Here is a 16797-nt window from a genome sequence, read left to right as displayed (position 1 = left end):
AAACCACATCACTTTCTGTCGTTACCAAAGTCCAAAGTTGTTTATCTGCCAGAAGTCTCGTGCAAGCAGATAATTTTAACTTTCCCTTTTTCTTCCTGCTCAACACTTGATGAACTTTGAAATTTTCACCATCAGCTATCATTCAACACTCTCCATTGACTTGATTTAATCATAATATGATTCATCAGGATTATGTTGTGTGCATTTTGCATACATTGTGTGACATTCTATCAACCTGCATGTAATCAAGTCTAAATTACGTTTACATATAATTATAAATGTGAATCCAGTAAGGCAGTAATCATCATCTTAGCCAAGAGTTTTCACCCCAACAAAAGAAGGGGCATTATTGGCATAGTGGAACTGGACCCCACAAGCACCGTTTTGCCAAAAGACAAAACACCATTTCGTCACCCTCCGGCATTAAACCCTTTTCTCTTCTCTCATTAACACACCACGTAACATAACCCTTCAATCTCTCTGCAATATCTTCACAACACCACAAAATAAAGCACAAAACTCCTTCATTTATCAAACCCCATTATTCACTTCACTCTCATTGTCCTTATTTTACCACTCCCTCAAAAAAAAAAAAAAAATCTTGTTCTGTCATTCCATGGCCATATCCTACCACTAAAGTGTCTTCATCCAAATTCCACAACCCCCCCCCCCCCCCCCCCCCCCCGCCCCCAAAACAAAAAAGAATTGAAATATAAAAGAAGAAAATAAGAGAGACAATGGAGACAGAAAGACCCCATAGAAGTAATAGCAATAGTAGCAGCAGCACAAGCGAGCTCTTTGTATGCTTCACTTCAAGGCTATCTTCTTCATCAATGAAGCTCTCTTCCAAGTCACTCCTCAGCCCAAGCAGAACCAGCAGAGACCCTCCTCCTCAGATTTCTCTGTCTTCTTCCCTCAGCAGAAGGCTCAGAAGCAATGGAAGCATCAAAGGAGGTGGCCAAGCTTCTCCAATGTTCCCAGCAACAGCAGCTGTGGGAGGGAAGAGAAGAGGGTGTGGGTTTGAGAACCCTGAACCTTCTTCACCTAAAGTCACTTGCATTGGACAAGTGAGAGTGAAGACAAAGAAGCAAGGGAAGAAGATGAGGGTCACAAGGTCAAAGTCAAAGAGAAGAACTACAACAACAAGTGAAGCTAGCTTCAGAAGAACATCAACAGAAGGTGGAGGACAAATAACAAACTCTTCAGATCTCACGAGGCAGAATAGTTCTTCTTCTGCTACTTACTTGAAGCAGCAGCATAGGAATAACCAGAAATGGGTTCATCTTCCATTGACCATCTGTGAGGCTCTTAGGGAGTTCAATTGCTTCTTCCCATGTAGGTCTTCTTGCATTAGAGACAAAGGGGACAAAGGGAATCATCATCATGACCATCATCATCATCATCATGGTGGAAGAGAGGGTTCATCATGTGGTGCTGCTTTTGCAAGGTGGCTGCATTTGGCTTTGCAAGAAGGGAAGGAGAGGGAGATTGAGGTGATGATGGGTGAGGAGGAGAATGAGGTTGAATATTATGATCATGATGATGATGGTGGTGGTGGTGATTTCGGTGGGAGGAGCCATAGGAGGCACGTGTTTGAGGACATTGACATTGATGTTGTGGAAGGGAAGAAGGAAGAGAAAGAAGAAGAGGAAGAAGAAGAGAAAGGAAGGGTTAGCATTTGTATTCCACCGAAGAACGCTTTATTGCTTATGAGGTGCAGATCTGATCCTGTTAAGATGGCAGCTTTGGCCAACAGGTTCTGGGATTCACCTGTTCACAAAGACCAACATCAACATCAAGATGATGAGGAGGAAGAAGAAGAAGCAGAAGAGGAGGAGAATAATGTTGATGATGATGTAGATAAGCAAGAACGAGAACATGAACAAGAAGATGAAATGGAGGAAGGTGAGGAAGTGCTAATGAAAACTGAAGAAGAAAGGATTAGCATTTCTGAAAGAGATACAGAAGCTGGTTTTGTGAACATTGAAGAACACACCCGAGCATCATCACTCATGGAGCAGCCAAAAGAAGAAGAAGAAGAAGAAGAAGAAGAAGAAGAAGTAGCGGTACAGGAAAGTTGCGAAATTGAAAGCAGAACAAACGCAGAATTCAGTGAAGAAGCTCGTGAAAGCAATAATCAGCACACCGAAGAAGAAGGAGAAGAAACAGAAACAGAGCAAATTGAAGTTGAAAACGAAGAAGAAGAAAATCACAATCAAGATGGAAACTTTTCATGCGTTTCAACCCTAGAACCCCATCCAGATCCCGATAAACCGGAAGAAACTAGTCTTCAAGAGGAAAAGAAACAAGAAAACGACGAAAGCTCAGAACTTTATTCCATTGCAGAAACCCTAACAGCTCCACAACAAAACGACGAAGCAGAACCAAAAACGACAACAATGCCTGAACCATTAACAGATGAAGAAGCTTCAACAGAAGAGGAGCAACAACAGAACGTGGCCGCAGAAACACCGCCGCCGCAGATGCCGGAAGTAACACCTCCGGCGAACGAAGCATCTGAGCCGAACAACGGACTCGGGTCAGAGGAGCGAAAAATCGGGTCAAACGGCGAGGAGAAAGAAGCAGAATTAGAAAGAGAAAAGGAAGAAACGTTACCGGAATGCTTGCTTCTGATGATGTGCGAGCCGAAGCTTTCAATGGAGGTATCGAAGGAGACGTGGGTTTGCAGCACCGATTTCATACGCTGGCGACCGGAGAGACCTGCCGGAAAAAATTCCGGCGCCGGACGGAAGGTCCACGCGGCGGTGGAAGGCAGAAATAGCGTCGATAAGAAAGCAACCGCTGCGGCTCCGCTGCCGCCAGTACAGCCGGGAAGGTCGTCGTGCTCGTTCCCGGCAGCGCCTGGATTGTCGATGGCGGCGATGATTGAACAGAAGTTGGCAGCAGGACCGAAATCCAACGCTGGCTACGAGCCATTTGTGCTCACGCGCTGCAAGTCGGAGCCGATGAGGACGACGGCAAAGCTCGCAGCCGATGCGTGCTTCTGGAAGAAGCCTCACGCACCGCCGCCAACACTCGGAGTTGGAGCACCCGCCGGGATTGGATTTTGATATACTTTTTCCCTTCAATTTTCTATCTCTTCTAAATTTTACTTGTTAGTTAACAGAATAATTAATTGTTGTGTACTAATGTCATGTGTAGATTAAGAATTAAGATTGTGTTAAAAGCTTTGGTTAGCCGTTGATAAGTTAGTTATTTCACTGTTTGGAATTGAATCCTTGTATAAATTCTATTCTATTTTTGGGATTTTAAGTTTGGAAAATTCTAACTAATTTAATAACTATATGCCAAATATGGAGAGAGATATTCCATGTAAATTACGTTCCTAATTGTGTTTTAGTTGGTACATATTATCAGCTGCCAAATATATGGGTTTGAAGAGTAAGGTAAGGGGGCATTTGGTTCTTTGTCTGTTGATTCCCACAGGTTGGGTTAGAATCTTTTTATGGTGGTCAAAATCTCATCCGTCTTATCTTAAATTGGCTGTTGTGTGCTCTCATTCAGAATCTGTTGTCATTATCAGAGTTTCTTAAATGTCGCATTGTATTATTTACAACTCATGTTAGTGTTGGAATTTACCGTCTCTTTTGTTAAATAAATGAACTTGTTAAAGAAGAGTTGTGCATAGGAATTTCTTTATTATTATTCTTTTTGGTTTTCTCAGCTTATTCATACCAACCAAGCGTTGTTGACAAGTAATGCACCTAATCCAACTAGTTTAGAAAACAGTGAATAGCTTTCTTTCAAAGATTAGACATAGGACTGGCAACACTACTCAAATTCGCGGGTATCCACTCGTCTCTATCCGTTCGGGGCGGGTAATTATTCGCACCCGCACCGGGACGAGTGCTTGGACGGGACGGGGTCGGATTTAGGTTAAACCCGTCCCTACCCGCCCCGGTATATATAATAGATATATAAATATATATATTTTTAATATATAATATATGTAATATATAAAATAATTAGTAAAATGATTAATAATATTGGATCATATTTAAATTTTTACTTTAATTTATGTTATGAATGTAAATAATGGTTATATAATTTTTAAAATTTTATTTTATTTTTTGGATTTAATAATTATTGGGGCAGGTAGGGGCAGAGCGGGGCGGTTAGGGTTTAACATTTTACTACCTGCGGGTAGAAATGGGGCGGGTTCGATGCGGGTTTTTGTTGAGTGGGGCGGGGTCGGGTAGAGCAAAAATCTGTCCCTACTCGCCCCGTTGCCACCCCTAATTAGACATCATTTAATGTTTGTTTGGATGACATTAAATTAATAACAAAATATTATTTCAATAAGAAAGATTTTTTTTAATTGTGTTTGATAAATTTTTAATAATAAAAATAAAAATATTAAAAAAATAAAAAATATATTTTTTTAAAATTATACTAATTATTTTTTTAAGAAATATTTTTTAATATAATAAATAAACAAAAATATTTTATATTATTATACTTAAATATAATTAATAAATAAAAAAATTTATATAAAATATTTAAACATAAAATTATTTTATTTTTCTATAAAATCTTTAAAAAAAACTAAAAAAATACTTTTTTTTTTAAATTTTACTCAAACAAGCCCCTTATATATTATGGTGTCTCTTTGATTGAAGTAAGTATCGTTCTTGTCCCAACCGTTTTGGGGAGTAAGTCTCAAAGTTGTCCCTTTGAATTGTCTTATTTAAGTCCCTAACGTTTTAAAATTGACACAATATTGTCCTGTCGTTAGGAATCTGTTAACGAAATTGACGGCAGGACAAAATTGAGATGATTTTGAAACGCTAGGGATTTAAATAGGATGAAAACGTTGGGGACAAAAAGATACATAGAAATAAATTTTAATTTTATCCTTCACCAATATCAATCTTTTACGATACGTAATTATTCAATTATTTTTTAATCACATTTAAGTAAATTATACTTAATCACATTATTTTGATTATAAATAAATTTATTTTTTTTATAATTTTACTCTTAAATATTTTTATTCATCATGAAATATTTGTAAAATGACTTGAATCACATTACTTTATTGTATATGTATCATTTTTTTCCATAAATTTATGTACTAGTAATTCTACAGACATTTTATGATGAGTAAATATTTTTAAGAGTAAAATTAATAAAAAAATAAATTTATTTAGAATAAAATTAATGTAATTAAGTGTAATTTACTTAGATGTGATTAAAAAATAATTGAATAACTATATACCGTAAAAAATTGATATTATTGAAAGATATTAAAATTTATTTCTATATATTATTTTTGTCCCCAACGTATCCTATTTAAATTTTTAACGTTTCAAAATCGTCTCAATTTTGTCCCGCCATCAAACATTAGGAACAACTTTGACACTTACCACACAAACGTTCGAAACAAAATGAATATTTTACTCTTTTATTTTTTGTTGTCAACATATCCCCTTCCTTATGAAAAGTGTGACACGTGATTTGTTTAATAGTTGATACCTTTAATTTTAGTATATAGTGTCAATATATAATAATATTCAACTCTTCTTCAGTTTCCATTGCAGGGTCTTTTTTTTTCCACATTATTTTGCCATGGATTTGCAGAATTTCCAAGCGTTAACTCAACTCTCAATAACAGACACTGAGGCATAATCAATTCCCAAGGTGGCAAAACTGTGGTATGATTATATCTAAGCCAAACCTTTTTCTCCATCTCACCATCGTTCACCTCTTTCTTTGCAATAGGCACAAGACAAAGCTAAGCACAATAAAGAAAACCACCATACATAATTGAATCAAATCATGCTTATTATTTTATTTAAGCAGTTGGACTCTCAGCCTTTTTAGGCAGCTTCTCCTTGACCTCACTATGTTCAATGTTTAGGAAATGATTTTCTTGTATTAACCTTCTTTCTTTTTTTTTTTCCCTTCTTCTTCACTCTCTTTCACTTCAATTTTTTATGAATTAAGATAGAAAAGTAGTTACAAAAAATCATTTTTTAATTTTGACAGAGAGATAATAATATTTTACAACATTTTTAAAATATGATGTGTTTGATCGGAATGTAAAAGACACAAATTGAACTAACAGATTTGTCATTTAAAATACAAAGTTTATTCTAAATTTTTATATATCTGAATTTTTAAAATTTTTATAATACAAAAATTTAACTCTCAAATTTATATAACTGAATTTTTTTAAAAATCTTAATCTCAAATTTTGTGTATCTCACATAAATCCAACCTTTCGATTTGTTTAATAACAATTTTAAAAAAATTTAACTCTATATTAAAAAATACCAACTCTTTTAATAACTATGCCTTACACATCAACACCTTCCATATAAAAACAATTAGCCACAGAAAACATGTTTGGATATTCTATAATTTAAGAAAAGATAAATTCTAAGAGCTAATGCAACCGAAAAAAACTATTTTTTAAAGAAGAGTGAATAAAAAAAATAAACACATCATATATAATATGAAATTTTTTATTTTAATTAGTTAAATATAATATTTATAAAAATATATAATCTTGTAGTATATTTATCTATAGAACAATGCTAGAGGCCAGCAACTTTGGTATTTGTAATAATCAATTGGCCATCAATAGTGTTTTTAATGGTGTGAGATTACATTCAATGGTGAGAAATCGCTCACTTTTCTTTTGATGGTTAAGTGCTGGTCAGAAAACAAAAATTGCTGACCCTCTAGTAGACTTTTCCTTATCTATATACACAACAACTCATATCTCGAATCCAGTGCCTAAATATTAATTAATGGCACATCTCAAATATATTACATCCGATATATAATACATAAAGTTAAAAAACGGAAAATCAGGTTCTGTGTACTCAAAATATGCTCATAAATAAAATTTGGGCACAGTACTCAGGATATATATATATATATATATATATATATATATAGATTATGGTAACTGTTCTGAACCCGATCTTCGGGTTTCTCATCGGAGCAGTCTTCCAACTCGATTATCCAGGTCAAGGCCTTTCTTACGGTCCAAATCGACCCGATAATCCCAAACTCTTAACCATCATTTAAAATCAAATATCCTTCTTATCTTAATCAATAAGATAAGATAATGACCGCAAACTATATCAAGAAAGCCAAAGTCTCCCACAGGTACGTCACATATTTCTAATCATCACTTATACCTCTCAAATTCATTCTAACTTGAGTGTTGGAGTGTCTTTGCAGGTACTACTCCTGGGCTCCAAGAAGATCCGATCCCGTCACCACCCAAGGCCGACAAGTCCCTGATCCATCTCACAAACCGTACCAACAACCCCAGTACATTAGCGTCGTCTGTGGGAACTTGCCAAAGCCTCAATGACATGATGGAAGCATTCGAGGAGCAGTCCTCAGGACATCATCGCGAATCGAACCCACCCGATAGAACGTCGAACCCACGGAACGATATCCCCCCACCAACCCACAGGAAGGTAACTAGCACCGTATACCGCTAGCCAACCCCTGACAGGAGAGAACCAAAAGAGGACGGTCGCCACCTCGATAAGGCCCGAGCATTTGACGGCCTAGGAGAGAAAGCAATCCAGATAATTCAAAAGCTCTACTAGAGAGTACAAACCTTTGAGGGTTGGGTCGCGACCAAAGAGCAATACCAGGCTAAACACGCAAGTCAGGCGACCTCCAAGAACCGATCATGGTAAGAAACCAAAAAACGAAAGATCGCCCGACCGACATCATGAAAAATACCGGAATCACAATGTCTCCCTGGAACCAGAGCGCCGTCACGACGATGAAGACAGAAGACACTATCGAGTTTCTAAACGAACAAGGAGCGAGCACGTGATAATGGGAGCCACCCAGTTCACTGAGAGGATCCTAAAGGCTAAGTTACCTAAGAGTTTTGACAAACCAACTGATATGAAATATGACAGCACCAAAGACTCCCAGGAACACCTAACAGCCTTCGAGGCCAGGATGAACCTGGAAGGAGCTGCCGACGCAGTTCGGTGCAGGGCTTTTCCGGTGACCCTGGCCAGACCAGCGATCAAGTGATTTAACGCTCTCCCAAATGGTTCGTTCGCCAGCTTTGAAGACATCTCTAGGAAGTTCATGGAACAGTTCACCACTAGGATTGCAAAAGCAAAATACCCAATTAGCTTGCTCAGAATCATGTAGCGGCAAGGTAAGCCCACGCGAAAGTACCTCGATAGGTTCAATGATGAGTGTCTAACGGTAGACGAGCTCATGGATTCCATGGCCAGCCTCTGTCTAACCAATGGGCTTATGAATGAAAACTTCTATAAGCACCTCATGACCAAAACAGGTCTGGACCATGCATGAAATCCAGCGCGTCGCCAAGGAATATATAAATGACGAAGAGGTAAGTCAAGTCGTGGCAGCCAATAAATGACAGCACGGAACCGCGCGGTAACTCTCCGCCCAAAGACACCTTAAAAAAGCACTTCAAATCCACTACTCCTAGCCAACCACCCAGGGTGGGAAAGTTCATGAACTACATCCCCCTGCCAGCCCCAATCACGGAGATCTACCACCAAATAGTAGAGCATGGTATTCTCCTGTAGGCACGACAATTGAAGGAACGAACAGACGATAACAAGAGCTTATACTGTGACGATCATAGAGGATACAGACACAAGACTCAAAACTGTTTCGATCTTAAGGAAGCTATCGAAAAAGTCATTCGAGACGGCAAACTCCCCGAGTTCATCAAAATTATTCGAGAACCCAGGAAACCTGAAAGGGAAAGATCACTAGAGCGGGAAGGACGCAATCCTAGAATGGTGCAACAAGCGCACCAAAAAATCCCGGAGACCGATCCAACCATAATAGTAAACGTGATCACAGGATAAGACACGCCAAAAAATCCAAGTTGGCACTAAAGAAAGATCTCAGGGTGCTAGTCGTGAAAAATGAAACACCAACCTCTTCCCTCCCAGCAGCAATCACGTTCTTCTCCGACAACTGCTAACACGGTACCTCAACGGAGGACGCCCCTTTTGTCATCTCGGAAAGAGTCAGAACAGACTGGTAAAACGTATACTAGTAGACACCAAGGCCAACTCTAACATCCTTTTCAAAGGTGTCTTTGACAAGTTAGGCCTTCGAAATGAAAATCTACAAAGTCACTGACAAACCCCATTTGTAGGGTTTATCTTGTATTGATTTTTGGGGATTTTATCACCTTTCACCCACATTTATTCAATGAAATAGCATGGTTTTGTATATTCTCCTTTAATTGTGCTTAAGAGTGAAAACATGCTTTTTAGGTCTTAAAATAGCCAAATGTAATTTACCTTGATTCCATTAGATGCCTTGATATGTTTGTTAAGTGATTTCAGATTTAGGAGGCAAAGATTGGATCAAGGGAATGAAGAAAAAGCATGTAAAGTTGGAGAACTCATGAAGAAATGAAAGAACCGGAAAGCTGTCAAGCCGACCTCTTCGCACTTAAACGAACATAACTTGAGCTACAGAGGTCCAAATGATGCGGTTCCAGTTGGGTTGGAAAGCTAACATCCGGGGCTTCGAAATGATATAAATTTTGCCATATGTTGCTTCGCGTTCAGGGGCGCGTACGCGCACTTTGCGCGCACGCGCCGATTCTGTCCGTGGCCCACTTTAATGAAATCGTCCCCAGCGGTTTTAGGAGCCTTATGGACCCAATCCAACTCATTTCTGATGCTATTTAAGTCAAGTATTGAAGGGGAATCAACAGACTTTAGGTACTTTTGATCATTAGCTTAGTTTTAGGAGTTAGAGTTAGTTTTAGAGAGAGAAGCTCTCACTTCTCTCTAGGATTAGGAATTAGGGTTAGATTAGGATCTCATAGTTCTAGGTTTAATTCAAGTCTCCTTCTACTTCTACCTTCAAGTGGTGATTGCTACACTTTGGTTCTTCTTTCTATCTCTATCCTCTTGTTGTAATTTCTCTTATTTTGTCTCTAGGTTTTGTAATTGAGATATTCTTGTTCTTTTGTTTCCTTTTAATAATGCAATTTGAGATAATTCATGTGATTGTGATGTTGTTGATTGTTGTTTTGTTAATTCTTTGTAATTGTTGGTTGTTGATTCCTTTTATTCTTACAAATAAAAATGCTTTCTTTCATTACCCTCCAAGTGTTTGATGAAATGCTTGAGAGGATGTTAGAGTAGGATTTTATGTTCTTGGCTTGAGAAGGTAACTTAGGATTTCTTGAGTCACTAGTGTCCAATTGATTGCTAGTTGATAGCCATTAACTCTAGCCTTCATTAATCCAATTAGTGGAAAGCTAGGACTTATGGACTAGGATTGATATAACTCACTTGACTTTCCTTTGTTAATTGATTTAAGGATGACTAAGTGGGATTAATCCTTGCAACTACCATACTTGTGGCTAGTGATAATGATGAAGACCCTTGACAACCAAATCTTGCCAAGACCATTTTGTTAATAAAGTTTTCTTACCATCTACTATTCATTTTTCTCATCTAAAACCCCAAAATAAATAAATCCATAACCAATAACAAGAACACTACCTTGCAAGTCCTTTGAGAGACGACCCGAGGTCCAATACTTCGGTTTATAAATTCTAGGGGTTTGTACTAGTGACAAACAACTTTTTGTATGAAAGGATTATTGTTTGGTTTAGAAACTATACTTTACAACGAGATTTCATTTGTGAAATTCTAAACCGTCAAAAATCCAATCGTCAGTCACCACAACATAACCGGATTCGGAGACAACTTCCTCAAACCAAACGACTCCATCGTGCTATTGGTGACCATTGGAACCGGGGGCAGAGGAAAACCATACTCTCTGAGTTCATAATGCTAAAGGACTCCATGGCCTACAACATGATCCTTGGAAGAAAAACAATTAATGATCTATCTTTTATTATATTTATCAAGTTCCTAATCATGAAGTTTCAAGCCGACAACGACACTATAGGAACGATACGCGAGGACTAGAAAATCACGGTAGAATGCGATAACACAAGCGTGGCCCTCCGAAAGAGATCCTGAGATATTTATTTTAAATTAATTTGGCAGTGCTCATAAATAACTATACGAGTATAATAATATAAATACATTTATTTATTGCATTAAATTAAATCGTTAATTTAAATTAAAATCAAACCAATTTAATATTTCCCAAAATATTATATCGACGCATAAGGAGATTTTGCACATATTTTGAATAATTTTAAATTATTAATTTTTTAGTTAAAAAATTTAAATCGTTACTTTTTCTTTTCAAATAGAATATCTAATTAATCATATAAGTACAATAATATGAATACATAATATTATAATTAAATTATTACCATAATACATATATCCCAGGTACTGTTCCCAAAATTTATTTATGAGTATATCTCTTTTTAACATAATATACCGTTGTCTCAAAAAATTAGTTACAATTTTTATTCTTTATCCATTTTCACTCTTCATAAAAAAATTTTAAATTTTAGGTAACGAATATTTTTTTTCTAATTTTCAGTCAACACCCAATTCTTTCTTTTTTCTTTACACTAAAAGTGTTGATTCCAAAGATCTTCTTAAGATATAATTAGTTTTTGAAGTGGCAAGTACATGCATGTGTCTTACCATATATATACCATGTAATTTGTTCACAACGTGCAAGAACTTAGCACATGTTTTAATTATCTCCTTGAGGAGATTTTAATGAAGAGAGATTTTACTTCTTGATGAAGCAGATTTCATACTGCTTTAATATTATTATGAGAAAGAAAGAAAATTGTGCAAGTACTGATAAGGAATCTTGACTTAAAAGGACGAACATATGAAAACACCATGAAAATGGAAACTGGTAAAGATAAAAATGTTTTTTAGATGGTAACTTTTTGAGATGATTGGAAATGGTATAAGGACTAAGGGGAAAAGACATTCTGGTACCCACAAAATTGACAGGTAGCACATGGATTGCAGAACCAATGATGAAAGAAAAACTTACATAATAAGCCAATCAAGCAAAACCATTGCCCCCATTTGCAGTTAGATATTTATTCCTTGTGAATATCGAAATTCACCTTAGAATTCTTGAGAAGTGCTATATCGACCTCAAATGCTGTTTTTTGTTACTAGGTCACATAAAGAGAGAGAAAGATTGATGTATCTACCCTACCTAATCAAGCTTCAAATATCATTTCTTTAGGTTTTCACGACACAATAATCACTTGCTATGTGTTTGCATTTTTGTTGGGGTTACTAGTCTAAAATATACACATCACTCTTAAGAATTCAAAATATGACATTTAGGCAACTCAAACAAATATCACTTGTGATAGGCCTCATGCTTATGTATGTGTGTGTATATATAAGAAAATGCATTAACACTCACCATCATTTTTCTATATATATTTCATCAAATATAGAATCCTCCCAAAACATGCAAGATATTTTTGTTCTATGCAATAATTCTACGGCTCATTGGCCTTGTAAAATTGCTTTAGAATATGTTATACCATGTAGATGGGCCAGCACCATGGATTTTATGTTGAAATGAGAAGCAGGTTAAGTGGGGATTTTGGCCGAGTTCCTTTGCAATAGCCTAAACTTAAAAAACGATCTATAAAATTTCGTTGAATTTTAAGGTTTGATTATATTACATTGCTCATAATTTATCCTCAAAGGATTATTACTTTTACAAAATTTTTAACCACAAAAATATCTAGTATTTAGTATTTACTCCATTTAATGTTTTTAAAAGTTTTCAGAGTGGTCTTATATCATATAGAAAGTGTAACACTAAACAAAACTGTATAGGAATCATGTGCCCAACATCACCATTGATGCTGCTTATCTTAATAAGGAATGATATTATTACTCTCCACTTCCTATCAAACAAAACTGATATATTTGACATTCAGTAAGAAGAATAATGAGGGGTAAATAAGTGCATCAAAATTCACTGACCATCTACAATACTCACAAAGGTGCAAGCCCATTCCTGCAATTCAACTTCACTATACTTCAGTTCTCAATCACTGACCATCATTTGAACTTTGTTCTCCCTTGCTACTGCTGCTCAATTCAGTGTTATTTGTGGGACTCTCAACCGACGAATTCGATAAACTTGACTGATCAGTGCTTTTCCTTTTGCTTTCGGTTTCCTTTTCGGTTGATCCTCCCATTAGAGAGTCTATGCCAAGCTTGCCAGAATAAAGGAATAAACCAACCGAATTGATGCCGAAAACAAATGTCGCAAGGTAGGTCAAGCCATTCAATATTGTCCTGTGAAGTTTTTATGATGATTGTCAGATTCTTCATCAAATGAAGAGAAAATTCATCGGGAAATGAACAGCAAGAATCCAGCAGAGGCAAGTCATGGAAATTACCTTATGGTTATTGTAATCTGGCGAACCTGAAAAGCAAACCATCACTGTCAGATTATCTTGAGCAGGCAGGAAAAAGGAACGACTGTCAATGATTAAGGACTTAAATGGTTCTGTTGTCATCTTGTCTCCGCTATTAATTTAGTAACATGGTTTTTCTATGAATTCCATCATTGTCAAAAAAATGCAATTCGATGAAAGATATTTGAACATCCGAAGCAAGAGTTTACACTACATACTGACACTATCTTCTTTGTCACAATAATGCAAAACTGTTGCCTGTTACTGTAGCTAAAGTAATTTCATACCAATAATTACAGGCCATAGCAGCAAAAATTTTGCCTGAGCTCTAAAATGCACTAGTCAATTCACGCACATAGATGGGTACATATTAGATTCATTTAACCACCATATGATGAGCATAACAGAACGTGCACTTGTGAAAGCTAATATTTCTATTTCGTGCAAGTATTAACCGTTTTTCCAAGCTGGATTTGAGTAATTGCTAGTGAGGTTCTAAAAACCAAGACATAATTGAACATTCTGATTATCACAATTAATTGAATTGAATATTCAATATGCTTACCAACGATACAGAATAGCATGAACTAATACAAATCAACAATACAGAGTCTTGTAATACCAATTGTGTTCTTGATTTTGTGAAAGAATCACAAAACCGGATAAATTTGAATATTTCAGCCCTATAGGATACAAGACCAATCAATGACTGTCAAGAAAAGAAACAACAGCCCAATTCCACTTTGTTTGACTCTAATTTTCCTATTCAATTCATTGAAGAAAATAGTCCAATCTAACATTCTTTGCAACCAAATAGATAAGAAGATAAGAAGACATGAGATGAGAGTACCGAGTAATTATCCGAAATTGTTTGGCGGTTAAGAGCTGCCTCCACCGTAGTGGCAAACTTATAAAGAATGAGAGCAATAATTCCGGCTGATATTCCCCCAAGAAATGCCTGAACAGGTGAAGGTGGACCCTTAGCATCTTCAATTGAAGATGACCCCATAGCCTTCAAGGTATCTAATGCTTCTTCCTTTATTGACTTCTTTTCTCCTGAAGACCTAAATTGCTAAAACGACAATACCTCCAATTTCAATGATGACAGGGACTAAAATCAAAGTAGCACATATCAATCAGAGGAGAATTAGCGTACAGGATACTTAATAATAATATGGACAAGTGTCCAATCAATGTAGTTAGAGCAATGCTACATGGCCAGCAAATATTATATTTTTTGCCCGTACTTAGCCAGTAATAATTTGCACCCATATTTACAGACGTTTTGTACACAAGTAGCATATAATTTGCACCTATATTTACCAGAGTTTTGTACACATGAATCAATACAGTTTGCACTCACGTTTTTCAGAATTTGTTACACATGAATTAGTAAAATTTATTTGTTAAAGATAATTTGGTGTTTGTGCTGGCCAAATTATCGCCAAAACTACTAAAAGTTGCTCGCCCCCAAGAGTTTCTTATGTAGTTATTGGCCCATTCCATTAATTTTGTATCACTAGCAAAAACCTTCCAATTAATTCTACGAAATTCATATGGACAAAATCTAGTAAAACCAAGCTTATTGGATGATAATGTACACACAAAGATGCAATTCTTGTCTCACGTGCCATTTCCCACATACCAGAAATCACAAAATAGTTGTAATTGTTACCACATTATAAACATCCTCAGTTCAGAGGTACCAAATCTAATCAATCATGACCATAGTTACATGAATTTAACAATTAGGTGGCATACCAATTCGTGTGTACCAATTCACTGTACCGGAACGCGAGAAATATACTTTTCACGTAGAGGAATTCTAGAAGGCTATCAGAATTTATTGTTTTTTACCTTTAGATAGCCATCAATGTTTAAAAGTATAGGATAAAGTATGTTGTTGGATTACTAGACTAAAAAAATCGAGTTGATGGCTAAGTGATGACCAAAAACAGTAGATTCTGATGGCTCCTAGCATTTCTCTTGTAGATAAAATATTTTACATGTAGCCTAATGCGTACCGTGTGCCCATTCCTGTACCAGATTGCATTGCATTGCGTTCCGTTCCGTGTAACTATGATCATGACATAATAAAAGGCAACAGGCAAATGAAGCACCGGCATATATGGTGCGCAAGTATCTTTATCCTTATGTATAGCATACTCAACTCAAATAACCCCCAAAAGAAAAAAGGCTTCCAATTGATTGGATAATTTATGAACATTACCCTAAACAAAAACTGAGCTTCAAGAGTATCTGCGGCAGAACATGAATTATAACGAGCATATACAATGAAACAACCCAGAAGCACAGAACATGAATACCATATACAACATTTACAGAGATAGACATAGTCAACAACCCATATATAACATGCAGAGACATAATTGTTACAAGAAAGAGGGATATGATGCCAAAAAGAAGAGGAACTTTGAGAGAGAAGATACCAATTCCTTGGCACGTTTGGCCCTGCGGCGGAGGGCGCGGAAGAGGAAGATAGAGACGGCGCCGGTGAGGAGAACGCTGGAGGCAACTTGGATGGGAGAAGGATCGTCGGTGGTGGCGAAAATGGACTGAGTAGAGGAGAAGGGGAGCTCAATAGGGCCTTGGTCCGCCGGTGCGGTGGTGAGTTCTGCGGCAAGGTGGGTGAGCCATGACCACGATGAAGCTGGTGGAGGAAGTGCTGCCGGAGAATGGATGCGCATGGAAGAAGAAGAAGAAGAAGAAGAAGAAGAGGAGAAGAAGAAGAGAGAGGGGTTGTGGTTGTTATGGTGAGAGAAGAGTGAGAGTGGGTTTGAGAGGAGAAGGTGTTGGTGTTGATGGTGGCAATGCTGAAACTGCAACATCACTGCAATGCTCAAACTCACTTCTCACTCCTCAATCCACATTCCACTTTCATTCATCGCAAAATATCTTCTGCGTTTTTCCATTATCCACAAAAATACTCATCTTTTCCATCAATTTCGTATAACAAGTCAAATCTTTAATAACTGCTGATTTTCCTTTTTTTTTTTCCATGAATACTTTTATTAATGATATTTTTAATAAATGATTTTTTCAACTACATAATCCTTTTCCTCTTTTCTCTTTTTTTTTTTTTTTACAGGTTAATGTATATTTTTCTCCTAACATTCACAAATTTTTTAAATATCTCTTACTTTTAATTTTATTCAATTATATTTTTAAAGTTTTTAATTTGTGTCAAAATTATTGTTGGATATTTTTAATTTTGTCTCTAACATTTTTTACTGAATTTACGTCTAGGGATAATTTTGAGATAAACCAAAAACACTAATGACAAGATTAAACGAAATTAAATGTTAAAAATTAAAAAAAATATAGGTATTAGAGACAAAAATCATACTTTACTTTTTTTTTTATAAGTATAGTAAAAAATAATTTTGTATTCTGATGCTAATATTTTATTTTTA

General features: G+C 36.3%; 2 protein-coding genes across 3 annotated transcripts; one reads left to right on the top strand and one right to left on the bottom strand.

The window, feature by feature from the left end:
• The first annotated feature begins 168 nt into the window (after positions 1-168).
• On the top strand, positions 169-3283 carry LOC112707445 (uncharacterized). The gene has a single exon (XM_025759187.3). The coding sequence runs from the start codon at positions 738-740 to the stop codon at positions 3069-3071; it is 2334 nt and encodes a 777-aa protein (XP_025614972.1). The 5' UTR covers positions 169-737; the 3' UTR covers positions 3072-3283.
• A 9422-nt stretch (positions 3284-12705) lies between these two features.
• Positions 12706-16323, bottom strand: LOC112707444 (uncharacterized). Of its 2 annotated transcripts, XM_025759186.3 has the most exons (4): positions 15814-16323; positions 14214-14435; positions 13346-13371; positions 12706-13241 (listed from the first exon to the last, which is right to left on the bottom strand). In XM_025759186.3, exons 1-4 carry the CDS (start codon positions 16210-16212, stop codon positions 12992-12994), a joined length of 897 nt encoding a protein of 298 aa, XP_025614971.1. In that variant the 5' UTR covers positions 16213-16323; the 3' UTR covers positions 12706-12991. The 2 variants fall into 2 exon arrangements, with proteins under 2 accessions (XP_025614971.1, XP_072057405.1); XM_072201304.1 differs by lacking the exon at positions 13346-13371 and having other exon boundaries at positions 12706-13271.
• Between the last annotated feature and the right edge of the window lie 474 nt (positions 16324-16797).

The sequence above is a fragment of the Arachis hypogaea genome, chromosome 8, assembly GCF_003086295.3.
Source record: "Arachis hypogaea cultivar Tifrunner chromosome 8, arahy.Tifrunner.gnm2.J5K5, whole genome shotgun sequence".
In the NCBI taxonomy this organism is placed as follows: Eukaryota; Viridiplantae; Streptophyta; class Magnoliopsida; order Fabales; family Fabaceae; genus Arachis; species Arachis hypogaea.
Note: the sequence above shows the minus strand (reverse complement) of the source record. Positions and strands in the feature narration are given on the sequence as shown.

Excerpts from the sequence above, each read along its gene's own strand:
- LOC112707445 (XM_025759187.3), top strand. The coding sequence starts at position 738 with ATGGAGACAGAAAGACCCCATAGAAGTAATAGCAATAGTAGCAGCAGC.
- LOC112707444 (XM_025759186.3), bottom strand. The coding sequence starts at position 16,212 with ATGTTGCAGTTTCAGCATTGCCACCATCAACACCAACACCTTCTCCTC. Across the intron at positions 14,436-15,813 it reads CCAAACGTGCCAAGGAATTG|CAATTTAGGTCTTCAGGAGA; the intron begins GTATCTTCTCTC and ends TTGTCGTTTTAG. Across the intron at positions 13,242-13,345 it reads CAGATTACAATAACCATAAG|GACAATATTGAATGGCTTGA; the intron begins GTAATTTCCATG and ends AAAACTTCACAG.